General features: G+C 35.5%; 1 protein-coding gene across 3 annotated transcripts in view; it reads left to right on the forward strand.

Annotated features, from left to right (window-relative positions):
* LOC114653514 (endothelial PAS domain-containing protein 1-like) overlaps positions 1 to 16,360 on the forward strand; it is a 50,027-nt gene that overhangs the window by 23,841 nt on the left and 9,826 nt on the right. For 2 of the 3 annotated variants that reach the window (XM_028803877.2, XM_051922070.1), the window contains exons 2-13: positions 2,770 to 2,960; positions 4,831 to 4,970; positions 6,586 to 6,670; positions 7,089 to 7,192; positions 8,861 to 9,048; positions 9,688 to 9,794; positions 10,896 to 11,043; positions 11,949 to 12,136; positions 13,092 to 13,279; positions 13,640 to 13,741; positions 14,822 to 15,210; positions 15,423 to 15,540. In XM_028803877.2, coding sequence (XP_028659710.1) covers positions 2,770 to 2,960; positions 4,831 to 4,970; positions 6,586 to 6,670; positions 7,089 to 7,192; positions 8,861 to 9,048; positions 9,688 to 9,794; positions 10,896 to 11,043; positions 11,949 to 12,136; positions 13,092 to 13,279; positions 13,640 to 13,741; positions 14,822 to 15,210; positions 15,423 to 15,540 — 1,948 coding nt within the window. The remainder of the gene's footprint in view (positions 1 to 2,769; positions 2,961 to 4,830; positions 4,971 to 6,585; positions 6,671 to 7,088; positions 7,193 to 8,860; positions 9,049 to 9,687; positions 9,795 to 10,895; positions 11,044 to 11,948; positions 12,137 to 13,091; positions 13,280 to 13,639; positions 13,742 to 14,821; positions 15,211 to 15,422; positions 15,541 to 16,360) is intronic. The other variant, XM_051922068.1, reaches the window with a different exon arrangement.

Raw genomic sequence — 16,360 nt, forward strand, 5'->3', positions numbered from 1 at the left:
AATTTTGCACATGGATTTAAACAAAACTTAAACCTGGCATGCTGCCCTTGGCTGGATTTTTATAGGAGCAATGTTTCTATAATTGCACACAGTATTCGATAGACATCCTGTCCTAAGCGTTTCCCTTTGACACAACAAAATATAATAATAGAATAGGAAAGCTTGGATAGGATTTTGAATCCGGTTAGACTTCCAAGGCTTGCAGTTCAAAATTCCTTTTACTTCAGGTCACACAGATCAGCTGTAGAGCAATGCCAGGTTGCTTTCATTAGTCTAGTGCTGCAATAAACTGATGGCTCTATTCTTTATGATTCACCTCTCAGAGTTTCCTACAAAGAAACTAGTATGCTAGAAGGAGATTAACAAACTGGCATTTCCTAACATTATGTTAAGGGTCTCTGGTATCCTTTGTTCTTGCTGTAAGACAATGTCAATCGCAAACACGGTAATACTGATGTCTCTATGAGGGAGCATGTTGAATGTAAATTCCACACTTTGTCATTTGTTGCGAGGGAACTTACCAATGCCTAATTGCTTTCATTGCCTTGTAAAGTGAGTTGCCAAATGTTATGCCTGCTGATCTGTTTATATCAAACTATAGACCCTACGCACATAAGTCCATGGGAAATTGTTACAGTATATGTGTAATGGCATATATTTTAAAAGTATCTTTTACCGTTAAAAAAATCATCACTTCCATACTAAAAGTACAACAAATCCTAACTTTTGGTTCAGATTTTAATTAAATGTTTTTTAGCTATTTTCACTGTTTCAGAGTAAGTTGTGCAGTCATATATGTAAAGAGTTAATCTAAGGACAGTGGTATATGGCAGAGGAAGTGTCCATCGAGCACCCTACAAAAACAGGGAAACTGAAAGCTTCACTATAAGATAGTAAGGATGTGCAGGTCCTATCAGGGAGCAGCAATGCCAGAAGAAACTAGGCAAGTGTACAATCCATTTCACCTAATAGTTAGGAGTCACATCTGTTTTCCATTCTGTTTTATTTGATGTTTGTGTTCTCCATTTGCTCACCTCCTACAAAGACTGCCTGGTTTAGAGCTTTTTTTCTACAGGTATCTAGGTTTTTATGATTAGTATTCATTTGTACATTTTTGGCATGTGCTGCTTTTGTTCTTGATGTTTATCTTTTTTTACTTTCTTGGGGGTAATATTACTGTGGTGCCATTTTAGGTTTCTGTTTTGTTTATGGACAGTGCAATTTTGTATAGTTTTGTCATAGGTACAGTGATTTTGTTTATTGCTACTGTAACTAATAAGAGATGATGCAACATTGTAATGTAATTTCCTTTTCCCTATATAGGATGACAGCACTCATAGTTCAGACCCAAAATTGTTTGCAAACACTATTCACATCTTCTAGAATATTTAAGGGCAAGAAATTCAAGTTAATATTTGGAGCTTTGGCAGTTTTGTTTTACCTTCTTTTCTGCTTTTGCATTTTGGCTTTGTTGTTTGGTTTGGTTTGCTAATTTTCAGAAGCACGTTTCCATGAAACAGCACTACTACTGCACATATACCACTTAGTGACACAGCAGTTAGTATTTTTATTTAAATGCGAAAGGCTGCAGATGTAACTCTTCTAAACTTGAAGTAAAAATGAAGGAAAGACACAATCTTGAAAGAGATTCATTTATATTAATGACATAGCTTTAGGTATAGTTAGTCAACTTGTGAAATTTGCAGATGATACTAAAATTGAAAGAATGGCAGACACTGAGGAGGCAACAAAATCAATCCAAGAAGACTTGGACATGCTTAAGAACTGGGTAAACACTTGAAAAATGCAGTTTAACATAAAACAGAGCAAAGTGCTACCTGTGGGGAAAAAGGAACATCAGTTAAAAATACAAGATGGGAGACACTATCCTAAAGGAAGCAAACTCTGAAAAGGATTTAGGGTTTCATGTTGACACAACATTTTCATCATCTAAGCTATGCAAAGAGCAATGAAAAAGTCAAATAAAATGTTGTTACCCTAAAAACTGTTTATTATAACTCAAGGGATGTTATTCCCAGACTGCACAGTAAAATCCACTAGTAGTAGTGAGACCACATCTGGAGTATTGTGTGCAGTTCTGGTCACCATCCTACACTTGAAGCTGTTCAGAACAGAGCAACTAGTTGAATCCCAGGACATAAGGGCATGTCTTACTACGACGGTCTCAGAGAGTTAAACCTGTTAATTCTCAAGCAGAGAAGACTGTTACGGGTCTTAATCCAGGTCTTCAAAATTCTCAAAGACATTCATAATGTAGATCCAGAAGAATTCTTTCACTTTAACACTAAATTCCATACTTGCCAAAAACAATCTTTAATTTACTATTCTGCTAAAATACTAAAAAAAACTTTCAGTTTGTAGTATTAGAACAGTCTATTCTAATTCCCTTTTAAAACTTACATAAATGTCAACATAAGCCATACTGTTTAATTAGCATGTATTTTTTATAGTCTTTGTTGAACTCTCTATTGTTGAATATTTTTTCTAGTTCCTTTACTCATCTTCTGAGGACATCTATCAATATGCCAACTGCTAATTTTTATAATGAAATTGTCCTGCATTTAAAAAAAAAAATTATAAATTCCTGCATTCCAGTTTATTTCTGCATATACATTTGTTCAACATTTGCTACTTTGAAATTAAATTTAAATTGTTAAAATACTTCTGGAAATTATTAGGTTAATGTTGTTGGGTCCTAGTAGTTTAATTACCCTCATTATTCTGAATTCTGTCTTTATTTTTATTTAGAATATGCTCTGAGAAAAGAAGAGAAAAATCCCGTGATGCTGCTCGAAGTAGACGAGGTAAAGAGAATGAGCTGTTTGCTGAACTGGCCTTGCAGCTGCCGCTACCCCAAGGGATGGCCCAATACCTAGACAAAGCATCCATTGTGAGGCTAACACTCAGCTACCTACATCTTCGTACTGTTCTGTCTAACAGTAAGTAGGACAAACTTTTCAAAAAGTAAAGACATACTGTTAATAGTTGGAGGCATAGTATTCTTGATTAACAGGAGAAGCCAATTATTATTTTTTATAACTATATTTTTTAGAGTTCGTCCCTTTAATCCCCCCCTTTATCATGTGTCAACTGTGTAATAAGTGTTGCATAGCAACAGATACAAAAAGAAAGGGATATTAGCACAGCTCCAGACAATTCCTGAAAACACCAGAACTGAGATTGTTTTTTATGTGTGATGTCTGGATTACCCGTGTCAACTGCAGGGTTCACTTGACTACAGAATTCACTTTTCCCTTCCAAAATCTTGAAGTCAAACTGCCTAATTTATCAAAGGATCATAAATATTTGCATAGTGGTACTCTAAATTCATCTTTCATGATGATGGAGTGGTGGCTCTGAGGCTAGGGATATGCACTGGCAATCAGAAGGTTGTCGGTTCAAATCCCGTAAATGCCAAAAGGGAGTCTGCTCTGTTGGGCCCTTCAGCAAGGCCCTTAACCTGCAATTGCTGAGCGCTTTGCTGAGCGCTTTGAGTAGTGAGAAAAGCGCTATATAAATGCAAAGAATTATTATTTTCATGTACAACCAATGAAAGGCATTTTGTAAATAGATACAGTAATAAGTACAGTCACATTTTGACTTCCCCCCCACACACACACTCACTTTGTGTGAAGTAACACACTTGTACAGCTACAAATTCCTATACACAAGAAAAGCGAAATGCTAATTCACTGTTGTTTATTTTACACTTACCGGTACTTTACAAACTGTACTTTGATTTATTGTTATTGTTTTCCAAACTTACTTATTTGGTCCCATATTGCATAAGGAGGCAATGCTGAAACCAGTAATAAACCTGGTCCAGTGGTGAGTGAAAATACTCAAAGCGCTTTGTTGAGAAAAACAGGAACCTGACGGTCACCATAATATGACACAGAAATACACCCTAATCAACTAGATCACTAGACTAGAACTAGACAAATGTGAAATTTAAAATTTGCATGGTACATCAAAAAAGGCAGATGTTTTATTCCAATTTTCAACCTAATTGATGCAATTCAGAATTCTAGTGTGCTGGAGTCTATTTTGGTAGCAATATGCACAGGATCAGAAGCTTTCCTAGGTAAGACAAGATTCTTGTACTATTGTTCTGGAGTCAATTATTCCACGAAATGGTTGGGTCATCAAAGGTTATCCTTTTAGAACTTGGTACAATGTAGGAACCAACCACAGAAAGAGTGCCACTTCGATGTAAATAACATTTATTTTTCACACCCACTTCTAATTAATATAGGATTTACTTCTCTTATGTACACACATGGAAAACATGCAAACTGCATTCATATGGAACTCTAAGGCTTTGCGCAGGTCAATATTTGAGTAATTTAGAAAAGCCACTGGAATTGATGGCGTACGTCAGACTGCTGGAGGAAACCAGGACCCCAGAAGAAGCTAATATGGATGCATGAAAATCATAAAAATCAAAATTCATCCATGATGAGCAGTATTATACTGCAGAAACATAACCTATTCTACCAAAAAATGACTCTCAAGTAAGAAACATTCCATTCAAGTCTTTTCAAAATTCTTACAAAATTATGCTAAAATGAAAAATGTTTCTGGGGGATGTTTTATCAGCCCCAACATCTAACAATTATTTATTTTTGTAAAGTATGTATATGTCTAACAAAATAAAATTTTCCACAAGGGGCCATATTTATTTAGATTAATGTCGTGCTTCTAGTACATCACATAATAGTGAAGGAAGAAAACCCTGAAGTGAATTCCATTAACCCATTGTGCCTTACAACAAGCACAACATTGATATTAACAATATGCTTCACTCAGTAGGGACAGAAGATGCCAAGACATCAAAGACAGATGATCTCCTGAGTTCAGTGCTTGACAACTTCCTACTTCTGCTGTCTCAGAGTGGGCATGTAGTTTACAGCTCAGAGGCCATAACCAAACACATCGGCATCAATCAGGTACTTGGCACTTTTGTTATTGTCCTTAACTAGCAGCCGTTCTATAAGTAGTCATAACCTTCTCTTTTCAAATGTTTTTCATTTTGCTCTTTTCTCATTTCACTGTTCAGATCTGCTTTCATACATTACAGTTAACAATCTTTACTCAATGTAATGTCTCTGTTTAAGAAGTACAAATATCTCTTACAAAAAATGTGTAAACATTTTTCCTGAATTTTTTAGGAACTCTTTCTAAACATTAAGTTGGGTGTCTGGGTGAGGGTGAAAACAGACATTGCATCCTTGTTTGAGGGAATGACAGTTGTCAGTAGCATTATTTTAAAACATAATAATTCATTAAACTTGATCATGGTTAGTTCGGAGGTCTTATGAAAGAATTACTGCCATTGTTGTTTAGTAGTGGATATGAAGCACATCAGCCATTCACAGGAGTGAAAATCATGGCTGGATGAACAAGAGAAATTCAATAAAATGGAATGAGGGAACAAAGGAAAACATAGCCAAAAGTGTCTACAGGAACTCCTAAAACATTCTGGGGAAAAATTATTATCAGAGAGAGAAAGCAAAAAAAAAAAAAAAAAAAAGTTGAACGTTATCTATGAAACTGATATACTGAATACTGGATGCAAGAAAATAATGTTCATTCAATAATGGAATACTTAATGTGAATTTCCCCTTGGGATTAATAAAGTATCTATCTATCTATCCAATGATGAAAGGCACTACGAATATAGCAAAAAGGAGGCTCAGCAAGATTTAGATGACAGCATCAGAATTGCCATCATCTGGAAACTGCGCACATGTGATGTGACAAGAGATAAACTGCACATGAATGTTGTTGCCAATGGGTGAAGGGTATATACAGGATTGTGGTGTCACAGTCAGACAGTAGAATATTTGAAAAGCAATGAATTATGCTTCAGTAGCCAAGTCTTGATTTAATCCAATGAGCCTTCCTTAAATATATTAATCAGCACGTTTAAATATGCCACAACTGAAGTGGCAATGACTACTGTGATTAGTGATAGGAGATACAGCCGAGGATGTGCATGGATATGATGTATTACAATTTCAGACTTAGTCTTTTAATATTATATTGTATTATTATTTTGGTCAGATACTGTATTCCACATGCTCATATGGTACCCTGATACATACAGTATTTTAATTGACATTCATGCAATAGTTTTGCAAAACACCCTGATAAAATAGTTTCCTCAAACAGCAGTCTGCCAGTTTTCAGTACTGTTTCCTTCTTCTACATCATTAAAGTGAACATGATTATTCAGATTACCACAGAAAACTGCTCTGTCTCCATATCCTCGTACTGTCAAAGATATTATAATTGCTGTTTGCTTTTCATTCAAAGTAGGGCATAACACTCCAGAAATTGTTTTCTCCCCAGTGCCATAATGAAAACATAAAGGTTTTAGGCTTAAAGACTGTTATAAAGATATTGTTTTTAAATTATCTAAATAATTTTTGTAAAAATTTTAATCTGACTTTTCTATTTAAATCTTCTATCTAAATTTCCTGCTTTTTCATGTAAACATGACTAAATGAAAATCAGAAACCTTAATGAAACTCACAGTATGTTGCTTTGACTGTTTTACAGATGGAGTTAATTGGGCAAAACATTTTTGAATTTATCCATCCTTGTGACCAAGAAGAAATAAGAGACATTCTCAGTTTTAAACAAGGTATAACTCCTCAATCTCAAAAGATCAACGTCTAAATTGTACTAATGATACAGAACAAAACAAAACAATTAGCAACACAACTCCTTAGCTATCTTTTAGAGGGCAGTAGTCTGTTAGTCAGAACTTTAAAAGGAGAAGTCAAAAGTTTGGAACATAATTTAATAATCGTGGAAAGCTGTTTGTGTTGATTTAATAACTGATTTAAAAACTGAGTCCATATAAATTATAACTGGAATCCCTTGGAACAGCAGTTACATGTGTTAAGTGCTTTCATCAATCCATTCGTCCATCCAGTATCAAAACCTCTACATCCAGAGTTCAATCTTTTAATTTACCTTAATTTACCCAATTCATATTATCTTAAGATTGATATACTTTCCCATCAGAAAGTCAAGTTGTCTGCCTTTCTATTCCATAGATTCCTCAAAGAGTGGCCAACAAGACTATGATTTCTTCATGAGAATGAAGTGTACACTCACAAATCAAGGACGTACTGTCAACATCAGATCAGCCTCCTGGAAAGTGAGCTATAATTTAGAATCTAATGGGTTATCGCATTTATATTATGCAGAATGTTCAATTGATATAGAATTCTAGATCTGCCATGTGTTGGTCACAAATATAGACATTTGCTTACCAACTTACTCAACCAACTCATGCTCTGCTTATGGATTTTAATTCCAGGAGCAATAATTTCTAAATCATGGCTTATGTAACAAACTCCACAATTCTCTTTCATGGTCAATAAACCTACTGTAACCACATTACATGGTGTTCCGTTGGTACTGTAATACTTATGGGGTCATGCAGAGAATCCTACTGTTTATTACACTGAAGTCTCATGTGAGTTCCCCATACTTCCTGGATTGGAAATCCTCAAAGTACTGACAGGCATCTTAGAGTTCTGGTAAGAACTTCTGCCATTTCCTGTGTCCCCTTGAATTTAGTTTTACAACTGTAGACTAATAATCAACTTGTGATCATGTATACTTATAATTCTATTAATATTTTGCTAACATTTAGGAAATTTATGAAGAAACAATTCTGATCCTCATATGAACATGTGAGCATTTCTTTACAAAATCAAACATGAGGCGAGTGCTTGATAACGCATATGAAGCTTTGGAGCAGTTTAATGTGAATAGGCCTTAAGACAAAATATTTAGAAAGGCTCTTCTTATTACAGGTCTGTTAAATCAGTATCTATAATCAGAGATACTATAAGTCGTTTAATTTAGAACTCAAGATGTTTGACAAATAAGAAGAGACCATTCTGTCCATTACACTCTTTGTTTAACTAATTAGAACATTAAAATATTAGAAAATGTTTGACAAGAACAGGCATTTAACTCAACAAAGCAAGCCATTCCTATCCACTTCATTTCTCCAAAATAACATCAAGCTGGGATTTGAATATCCCTAAAGTCCTACTGCCTACCACACTACTTGGTAACACATTCTGTAGCCCTCTGAGTGAAGAAAACCTTCCTAATGTTATTATGAAATTTACTCTTAAGAAGTTTCCAACTGTGTTCACATGTTCTAGTTGAACTTGATACCCAATTTTTATAGTATCTCATTTTTAAGCTGTCAAGTTTCAGTAGTTGCCGTAGTTTATTCCAGCTTCCTACAATATTTGGAACCAAGAAGTGCTTTTTGTCTTCCCGCTAATTTCCTCCCACCTTCTCAAATGGAAGGATTCATGTTGGATCAACTTTATCAATGCCTTGGAGCTTTTTGAAAAGCGGCTTTACATTCAACAGTTTTAATTACTTTTTCTTTTAGAATGGGGCATTCTCTTCACACTAGGGATAAACTTGGTTGCTCTTCTCTGCACAGTCTCTTGATAGGTTGCATTTTTGCGATATTGAGAGTGTAAATATATTCTAAGATGCCACTTTAACACAGTTAGATATTATCCAGTTGAATCCTTATGTATGTGCTACATATGGAACTGTACATTATTCTTTCCTAGACCTATGTTTCATACAGCCAACATATAATGAAATACATTGAAAAAATGCTCAAAGTTTGATTTTTGGTGTTTTGAATACTGTTATAAAACTGCTTAAAAATGTAAATTAGATCTGACTAAATATTTTTGTTACAAACATCATGGTAGGAAAACTTTTGTTTCAGAAGCTCTCTTGTGGGTATTATTAAACTAAGGTTACATTAATGTGTTTCCAGATGCTACACTGTATTGGACGGGTGAGACATCCCTGCCCTGTGCCAGTGTCATGCAGGACCCCTAATGGTTGTCTGGTTCTGCTGTGTGAGTCTATTCCATTCCCTGACAGCATGGAGACGAAAGAAAACCAAAATATATTCCTGAGCCGACATAATGTGGATATGTGCTTCACGGACTGCGATCACAGGTCAGGGAAACACACAGAAACAATTCTGTTTCTCTTTTAAAATGTGTTAGGTGACAAAACTGTTGTTATATATAATATAGTATATATAGTCATATTCAAAATTGTTTTAAATGCATTTCACACAAAAAACATGGTTCTTGAAGAAATGGATAAACAAGACCCCATCACATCTTTCTTATAAGCACTGTTGCATATTACATACTATATGTACATACAGTATGTTCAAACATACACAACATTCTTAAGTACCAATTCACTAACATAGGGAGTCAGACAGGACTGAGCGCAAGGCTGGAAACAATTCTAAACAGGATGCCAGTCCATTACAGGGCAAACACACACACAGACTCATACTCACTCTCCTGAGCCAATCCAGATTTGCCAAATAATCTTAGGCTTAGTAAAATAGAAACATTTCAAATCCAAGCAGTAGATTATCCACCCAATCCATTATTTCTTTATTTTAAATATTTTTCTTTGTTACCAGGTTTGCCATGCTCATTTTTCACAGCCTACAAGTGTTTAGCTACTTCCCAGCCACACTAAAAATAATTGTCACATTTAAATGTATAGAACATTATGTGTAACTTTGCAATGTCTTCTATAAGCCTTTCTTTTCTACTTTTTTGTTTATTTTAGGGTGAAAGATTTGGTTGGTTATGATGCAAGTGAGTTAGTTGGCCGATCTGTATATGAATACTATCACGCTCTGGACACTGACCACATAAGGAAGACTCATCAAAGCTGTATGGGCCAAATATATTCTTTACTCTATGACATTCTAAGAAATGTTTTACAATACTATTGTTGTATGTTTTATTACAGAAATGTTAAGTATTTTACATTAAACAATATTTAAATCTAATGTAGCTATGAAGCAGATAACTTTTTAGGGCTGGACATCTGTGGGTTCTAAAGTACAGTATATAATCAATTAATAAATGTATTGTAAAGAAATTTTTGTTTTTTTACCAGTGAGACTGTCATTAGCACTTGAATCTTGTCTCAATTCCTGCACTAATTGCTATCTCACTGAAGTTTGCATATTCCCCATTTGCATCTTCTCCTTGTATCTCTGCTTCCCTTCACATCCCCAGGCCAGGTGTTGGTGAGCCTGAGTGAATGTATGAATGTGTCCTGTCTCCCCTGAACTTGATGCTATTGCAATGAGCTGGTGTTCTCCATGACCCTTTATTGGATGTAGCAGGTTTAGAAAATAGATGGATAGTAACTCTAAATGGTCTAACATGTTGCTGAGAATTGATCTTGCAATAGATTAGTCAGTCATTTAGGATTAGTTTTTGCTTTGTGTCCGAATCAACTGGAATAGGCAGCTGATACTCAGACGCAAGTAATGCAAAAGCAAGTTCTGAAAATAGAAAGCTGTATAAATTACTATGGTAAGACTGGGCAAGTGGATGTGCTTATTTCTGCACTTTGCAATTATGTGGAAAATACAATGTGCGGTTCCAAAAAGATGACTGGGCAAAGCACAGACTAAACTGAGAGATTCAAGACAAGTGATCCCCAACAAAGAACAGTGGAAAGATATTACCTGAGGTTTCAGAGGTCTGGTAGCTCCAACAGCAGCATATTGGCTATATGGTCAATCATAGGTTATTGTGCACTATGGGATGCTCGAGTTAAGAGTGAATTTATGGCTTATGCATGTTGATGGTTAGGTGGTGTGGCAACAGCACCCCACAATTCACTGCTGGGAAAGCAGTCAAATTAATCAAATGTAATCTTCATTGTTATTATTAAGTACTCCCACAATTTGATGTGTTTGATATGTTAAACATGTCAATTTGTACAGATGATTTTCTGTTCTCTTTCTCTCTTTTCAGTGGTGACCAAAGGCCAAGCTTCCACAAGACATTACCGGCTACTGGCCAAAAAAGGTGGATATGTATGGGCACAGACTGATGCAGCAGTGATTTATAATAACCGCAGTGGCCAGCCTCAGTGTGTCATCTGCATCAACTATGTTCTCAGGTCAATAATTTTTGTTGCATTGTCCACATAATCTGTCCATAAATCACAGAGGTCCTACCATAGTCTTGACTCATTCATAAACTGTTTCCAGACAATATGCTGTTGTCACACTCTTTTTCATATATTAGATAGATACTTTATTAATCCCAAGGGGAAATTCACATACTCCAGCAGCAGCATACTGATACAAAAAAAAACAATATTAAAGAGTAATAAAAATGTAGGTAAAAACAGATAATAACTTTGAATAATGTTAACGTTTACCGCCTCAAGCCCCCCCCCCACCATCCCCCCCCTCCCCTCCCCCCCAGGGTGGAATTGAAGAGTCGCATAGTTTGGGGGAGGAATGATCTCCTCAGTTATTAGGCAGCTAATATAGAGAGAGCAGATTAATATCATATACTCAAGTTTAGGTATTTCAAGGCAAAGCCTACACTGGCAGCAATGAAAATAGGCCTGAACAGGTAACCAGTCCTTCACAGTCCTCTCACATAATACTGAGGATGTGAAAGAACTGAGTGGTGTGCTGTATATTTTTTTTTTGTTCTTTCTTTCATGGACAGCACAATGGTGCACTGGTTCTTGTTGGTTTGAATCCTGAGCCTAGCTGCTGTCTGTGTGGAGTTCGCTCTTTCTACCATCTCTGTGCGAGTTTTCTCTGCAACATCCCAGAGATGTGTTTGTTGAGCTAATTAGTAATTCTAAATTGACCTGGTCAGCCCTATAATACACTGATTGCCTAGTCTGCGTTGGTTCTCAGATTGAGTACCATGCCACTGGGATTGACTGTGAATTTGATAAGCCAGTAAGAAAATGGATGTAAATGTGCAAATAAGTATTTTTGCCAAGTTCTAGCATTCTGTACTCCAGTTTAATTCATTAATATTATGTTGATCTCTTTGTAGTGGTCTAGAAGAATCTGAAGTAGTATTTTCACTGGAACAAACAAAGAATCTTTTGAAACCTTATACTTCTAACATGCCAATATCCCAGTCTGTGGATTTTTTTGCTCAATCTCCGGAAGAGTTGGCACAGCTGGCACCAGAGCCTGGAGACACCATTGTTCCCCTAAATTTCAACAACGAGGACACCGGTAAGTCACTGTGAGAGGAAATGTAATAATAATCAAAAAGAAAAAACTTGGATGCATGCAATGACATTGTGGTTATTACTGTGGCTATATAGGTCCAGTGACCTGGGGTCAAAATCTAGGCCCAATCAATATACTCTATCCAAGTACTCAAAAATAATTGTTAGGATAATGGAGTCTAATCTGGGATGAGTGTGTGTAGGTCAATTGGTCTGCCATGCAATGGACTGGCATTTAACCTGGAATTGGTTCCTGCCTTGCATTTAATGTTGCCTGGGACTCTATATTGGAATAAGTGGATTCAAGAAGTGGATGTTTAGATGCACACAACATGGGTGTCTTAGGTAAAATATACAGTGAACAATATTACAGTTTATTATTTTGGACATTATTAAGTGTTATTATAATGGTTTGGGGCCATGTCCAGGGCTGTTTGCTGCAGTGCTACCAGAATAGGCTTGAGCTCTCCACAATCATTGAATTGGGTTAAGTGAGTTTAAAAATGTAATATTATATAATTTAATTTTCATAAGAAAAAAATTAAGTTGCTTTACATGTATTGAAACATAATTTAAAATAAATACAGAGAAGAAATGAAAAAGCTTTGCCAAAAATTGACCTGCAGTGAAGGAGTGTGACAATTGTTGGTTTATAAATGCAATACTCACTGTAATTGCTTTTCAGATTAATCTATTATTTCTTTATTTTGTTATGCCAGTTTGTACCTACAAAGTATTTTTAGTGAGTATATGTTTTACCGGCTAACGCCTTTTTGTTTAGTTTCTTATTCTAACAATGTGTTATATCATTAAATTAACAGTATAGAAAATCTTGTAGAAACAGCTTTATTCACATCAGTTATTTCTATCACTTACACAAAGAAATGTAAATTTGTAATTGATTTGACTTTTCAAGCAATAGAAACTGAATGTTTATATACATTTGTTTTTTCAAACAGAACTACCAGATCTTAACCAGTCCTACAGTGATCCTCTGGGATACACACCAGAAATGTTTAGAACAAAGAAGGGTGGTGCTTTTAAGAAGGAATTTCAGATGTTGTACTTTACTGAGGAACAATTCAACAGCAATGTGGAGGAGCCTAGGAGGCTAGCAAGGAGAAACTACAATACTAGTTTTTTCTCAGTAAGTTAACTGGACCATTTGCACAGCTTTTGTGACATGCATTTATAATATATCTTACATTCTAAGAGCCAACACCTTTAACTTTCTCCAAGTTTATGAACTGCTGTGTGCATCCTACATTTCCCATTCATTGTGGTTTGTTTTTGAGACAAGAAGCTATCAAGCCATGGAGTCTAGTTTCAGCTCTACTTGCAAAGTTGCAAACATTTACAGTTACAGCATGACAAGAAATGCAATCTTTGAAATATTAAAAAAATGAAGATCTTTGTAAATAGTCTTATTTCTATACATTGGAAAAAATGCATTATATGTTAGAATTTTGAACTTAACCATAGCATAAAAAATTTCTTCTCATTATAGAACCATGATGTTTCAGAAGAACAACTTTATAGTCAACCTGTCAAATTCATCGAAAGCATGTTTGAGTGGGACTATGAGGGACAGAATCGAGTTAACCTGCAGGTCTGTTTGAAATTTCTATTATTTAGAAATCAGTCAGAAATTCCACGCACACATACAGTATATGAAAGGTATGAATCAGTTAGAAGACAAGAAGCAGTTTATATATTCTCCCGAAGTCTGTGAGGATACACAAAGCCTGCATATTAGGTTAATTCACAGCTCTAAAATGGTTTTGTGTGGGAATTTAGATTGGGTCTTGTGGGTGAAGAATTAGAGTTATGCTAGATTACTTACAAAATACATTGAGACAGAGAAGTCAAATAGTGTAAAGAGGGTTCTGAAACTTGAAAGTGCACTTCATGAAAAGGACCTAGTAGTCACTGTGGACTTGTCACTGTCCACATCCAGACAGCGTACACATATAATTAAAAAGGCTAATAAGACATTAGGTTATATGGCATAATGCATGAAGTACAAGTCAGGGAAGGTTATTCTTAAACTATATAACCCACTTGTGAGGATTCATATGGGATACTTTTTGCAGTTTTGGCCTCCATATTACCAAAGAGCATACCCTTGCTAAAAGAATGACTAGACTGCTATGAGCAGTGTGGGGTATGAGCTATGAGAAAAGATTGAAGGAGTTGAACCTTTCCGGTTCAAACAAATAGACATGTAGAAGTAACATGATAGAAGTTTTCAAAATTCTGGAGGGAATCAATATGGGGGATATTACCTGTCACTTTGAAATGAGTTCTTCAACAAGAACACAGACGGAAATTGGTTAAGTGTGAATTTCATACAAACATTTGAAAGTATTTAGTCATATAGCTAATCATAGATACATGGAATAAGTTACTAAATATTGTGATTGACACAGTAGTACTTTGTGGTCTTTGAAATCTTGACTTTTTAGGTGGGATGAGTTGCCCATTCTCATTGTAATTGTTCTAATGGTCTAATATTCTAATTATCATTTATTGTACATCATTCAATGTTATTTCCTTACATCTATTAAATATTTAAGTTTATTAAAATCATTTGGTCTTTCAACACATGAAAAATGAATTGCTTAATATTTACAAAATGACTGAAAATAGGTGAACTGGTACCTTTACTGATCAGATTACTTTAATTTAGAATGACCTGAGTGAGCTTGATTTGGAGACACTTGCACCTTATATTCCCATGGATGGGGAAGACTTCCAGTTGACGCCCATCAGCTATGACACCAAGGAAGGTGTATCCAGTTTGCCTGAAAATGAAGACTGTGCATATGAGAAAACATTCCCAGCCCCGGAGCAAACAGATGAGAACTACACAATTGTGCCTTCTTCCTCTCTTAAAGATGTTCATTCATGCTTTCCTACAAAGTTAGAGGCACCTTTACATTTTCAGCAAACAGCTAACACACCTCAGCTGACACCTCAGTGGTCTCTGAATCCCTTATTCAACAGTGTCGTATATCAATTCTGGTCAGAGCAAAAGCCACCAGCACACTGCATGCAGCCATCAGGACACAGGCCTGGGTAAGGAGAAAATTGCATTATAATTCTTAAAAAACCTATACCAATTCTTTGTAATATTATTGGCTTATCTATTAATTTATATGAAATAGTAAATATACCAAAATACTGATAAAGTGAAAATGCAGAAACAGAAGAGGTTTAAATAACATTAGTCACCGTAGTGCTTTTTATGCTGTAATATACAGATTGCAATTTTGCTTTGTTTGCTACAGTGCTGTAACACCACTTGGTGCTGGATGTGGAGGTTCAGGTCCTGGTGGTGACAATGAAATCCCTCAAAAAAGAAGAAAACAAAATGACTGCTTTAATCCTATACAGTGCAATACAGAGGTAAGGGCTTGTTCAGGTTTTATGGAATACTGTAAAAAGCTAAAGTTAATGGAACCCTACTTGTCATGATTGCTAGTTATTTTTACAAGTAAGCGGAGTTATGAAGCATTTTGTAAAATTCACCTAGTTCTTAACATTTTTGTTTTTTGCCTGTATTATTTTGTGTTACTTTGGTGAAGATATCATTGTGTTGCTTCACATTTTGTTTTTGTGTTGCTGTGTAGCCACTTAATCAGTTGATGACACAATGACGTGCCTGACACTTTGTTATTTAAAGGAATACTCCACCCTTAAATTACATTGTTTTATACATTACTTACTTCATGTGATTTGCAGTGATGGATAGGAAAATATTCAATGTTGCATTCCAAGTTAACAGAAGTAACAAACTTTCTGTTTGAATAGTAATCTATGGACACCAAAGGTGGACCACAGCAAACAATATAAAAAATTCATGATAAAGTCTCCTTTTACTCTTGTCACATAATCTACAAGCCAAGTCATCCAGTCATATACTCACAGGCAAACGCTTACACTTTTGTTAAAATACTGTTAAATACCTCCAAAAAATGAGGGCAGTGCATGCAAATAAAAGGCTCACATGGGATAAAGCTTTTGAACTGAAGACTGTCCTTTCCCCCCCTTATTCACTAGTCAACAGTCCGGTCTTCAATTCAAAATCTCTTTTGCCTACATTTTTGGTCCAAACTGGAAAGATTACATGATCAACCAACCACCACTTTTCATATAGTTACAATTCCTGTTGAAACCCAAAATTCTGCCACCCAATAAATAATTAGATGGAAGAGAGTTGCTCTCT

Source organism: Erpetoichthys calabaricus, chromosome 1 (assembly GCF_900747795.2).
Source record: "Erpetoichthys calabaricus chromosome 1, fErpCal1.3, whole genome shotgun sequence".
Lineage (NCBI taxonomy): Eukaryota > Metazoa > Chordata > Cladistia > Polypteriformes > Polypteridae > Erpetoichthys > Erpetoichthys calabaricus.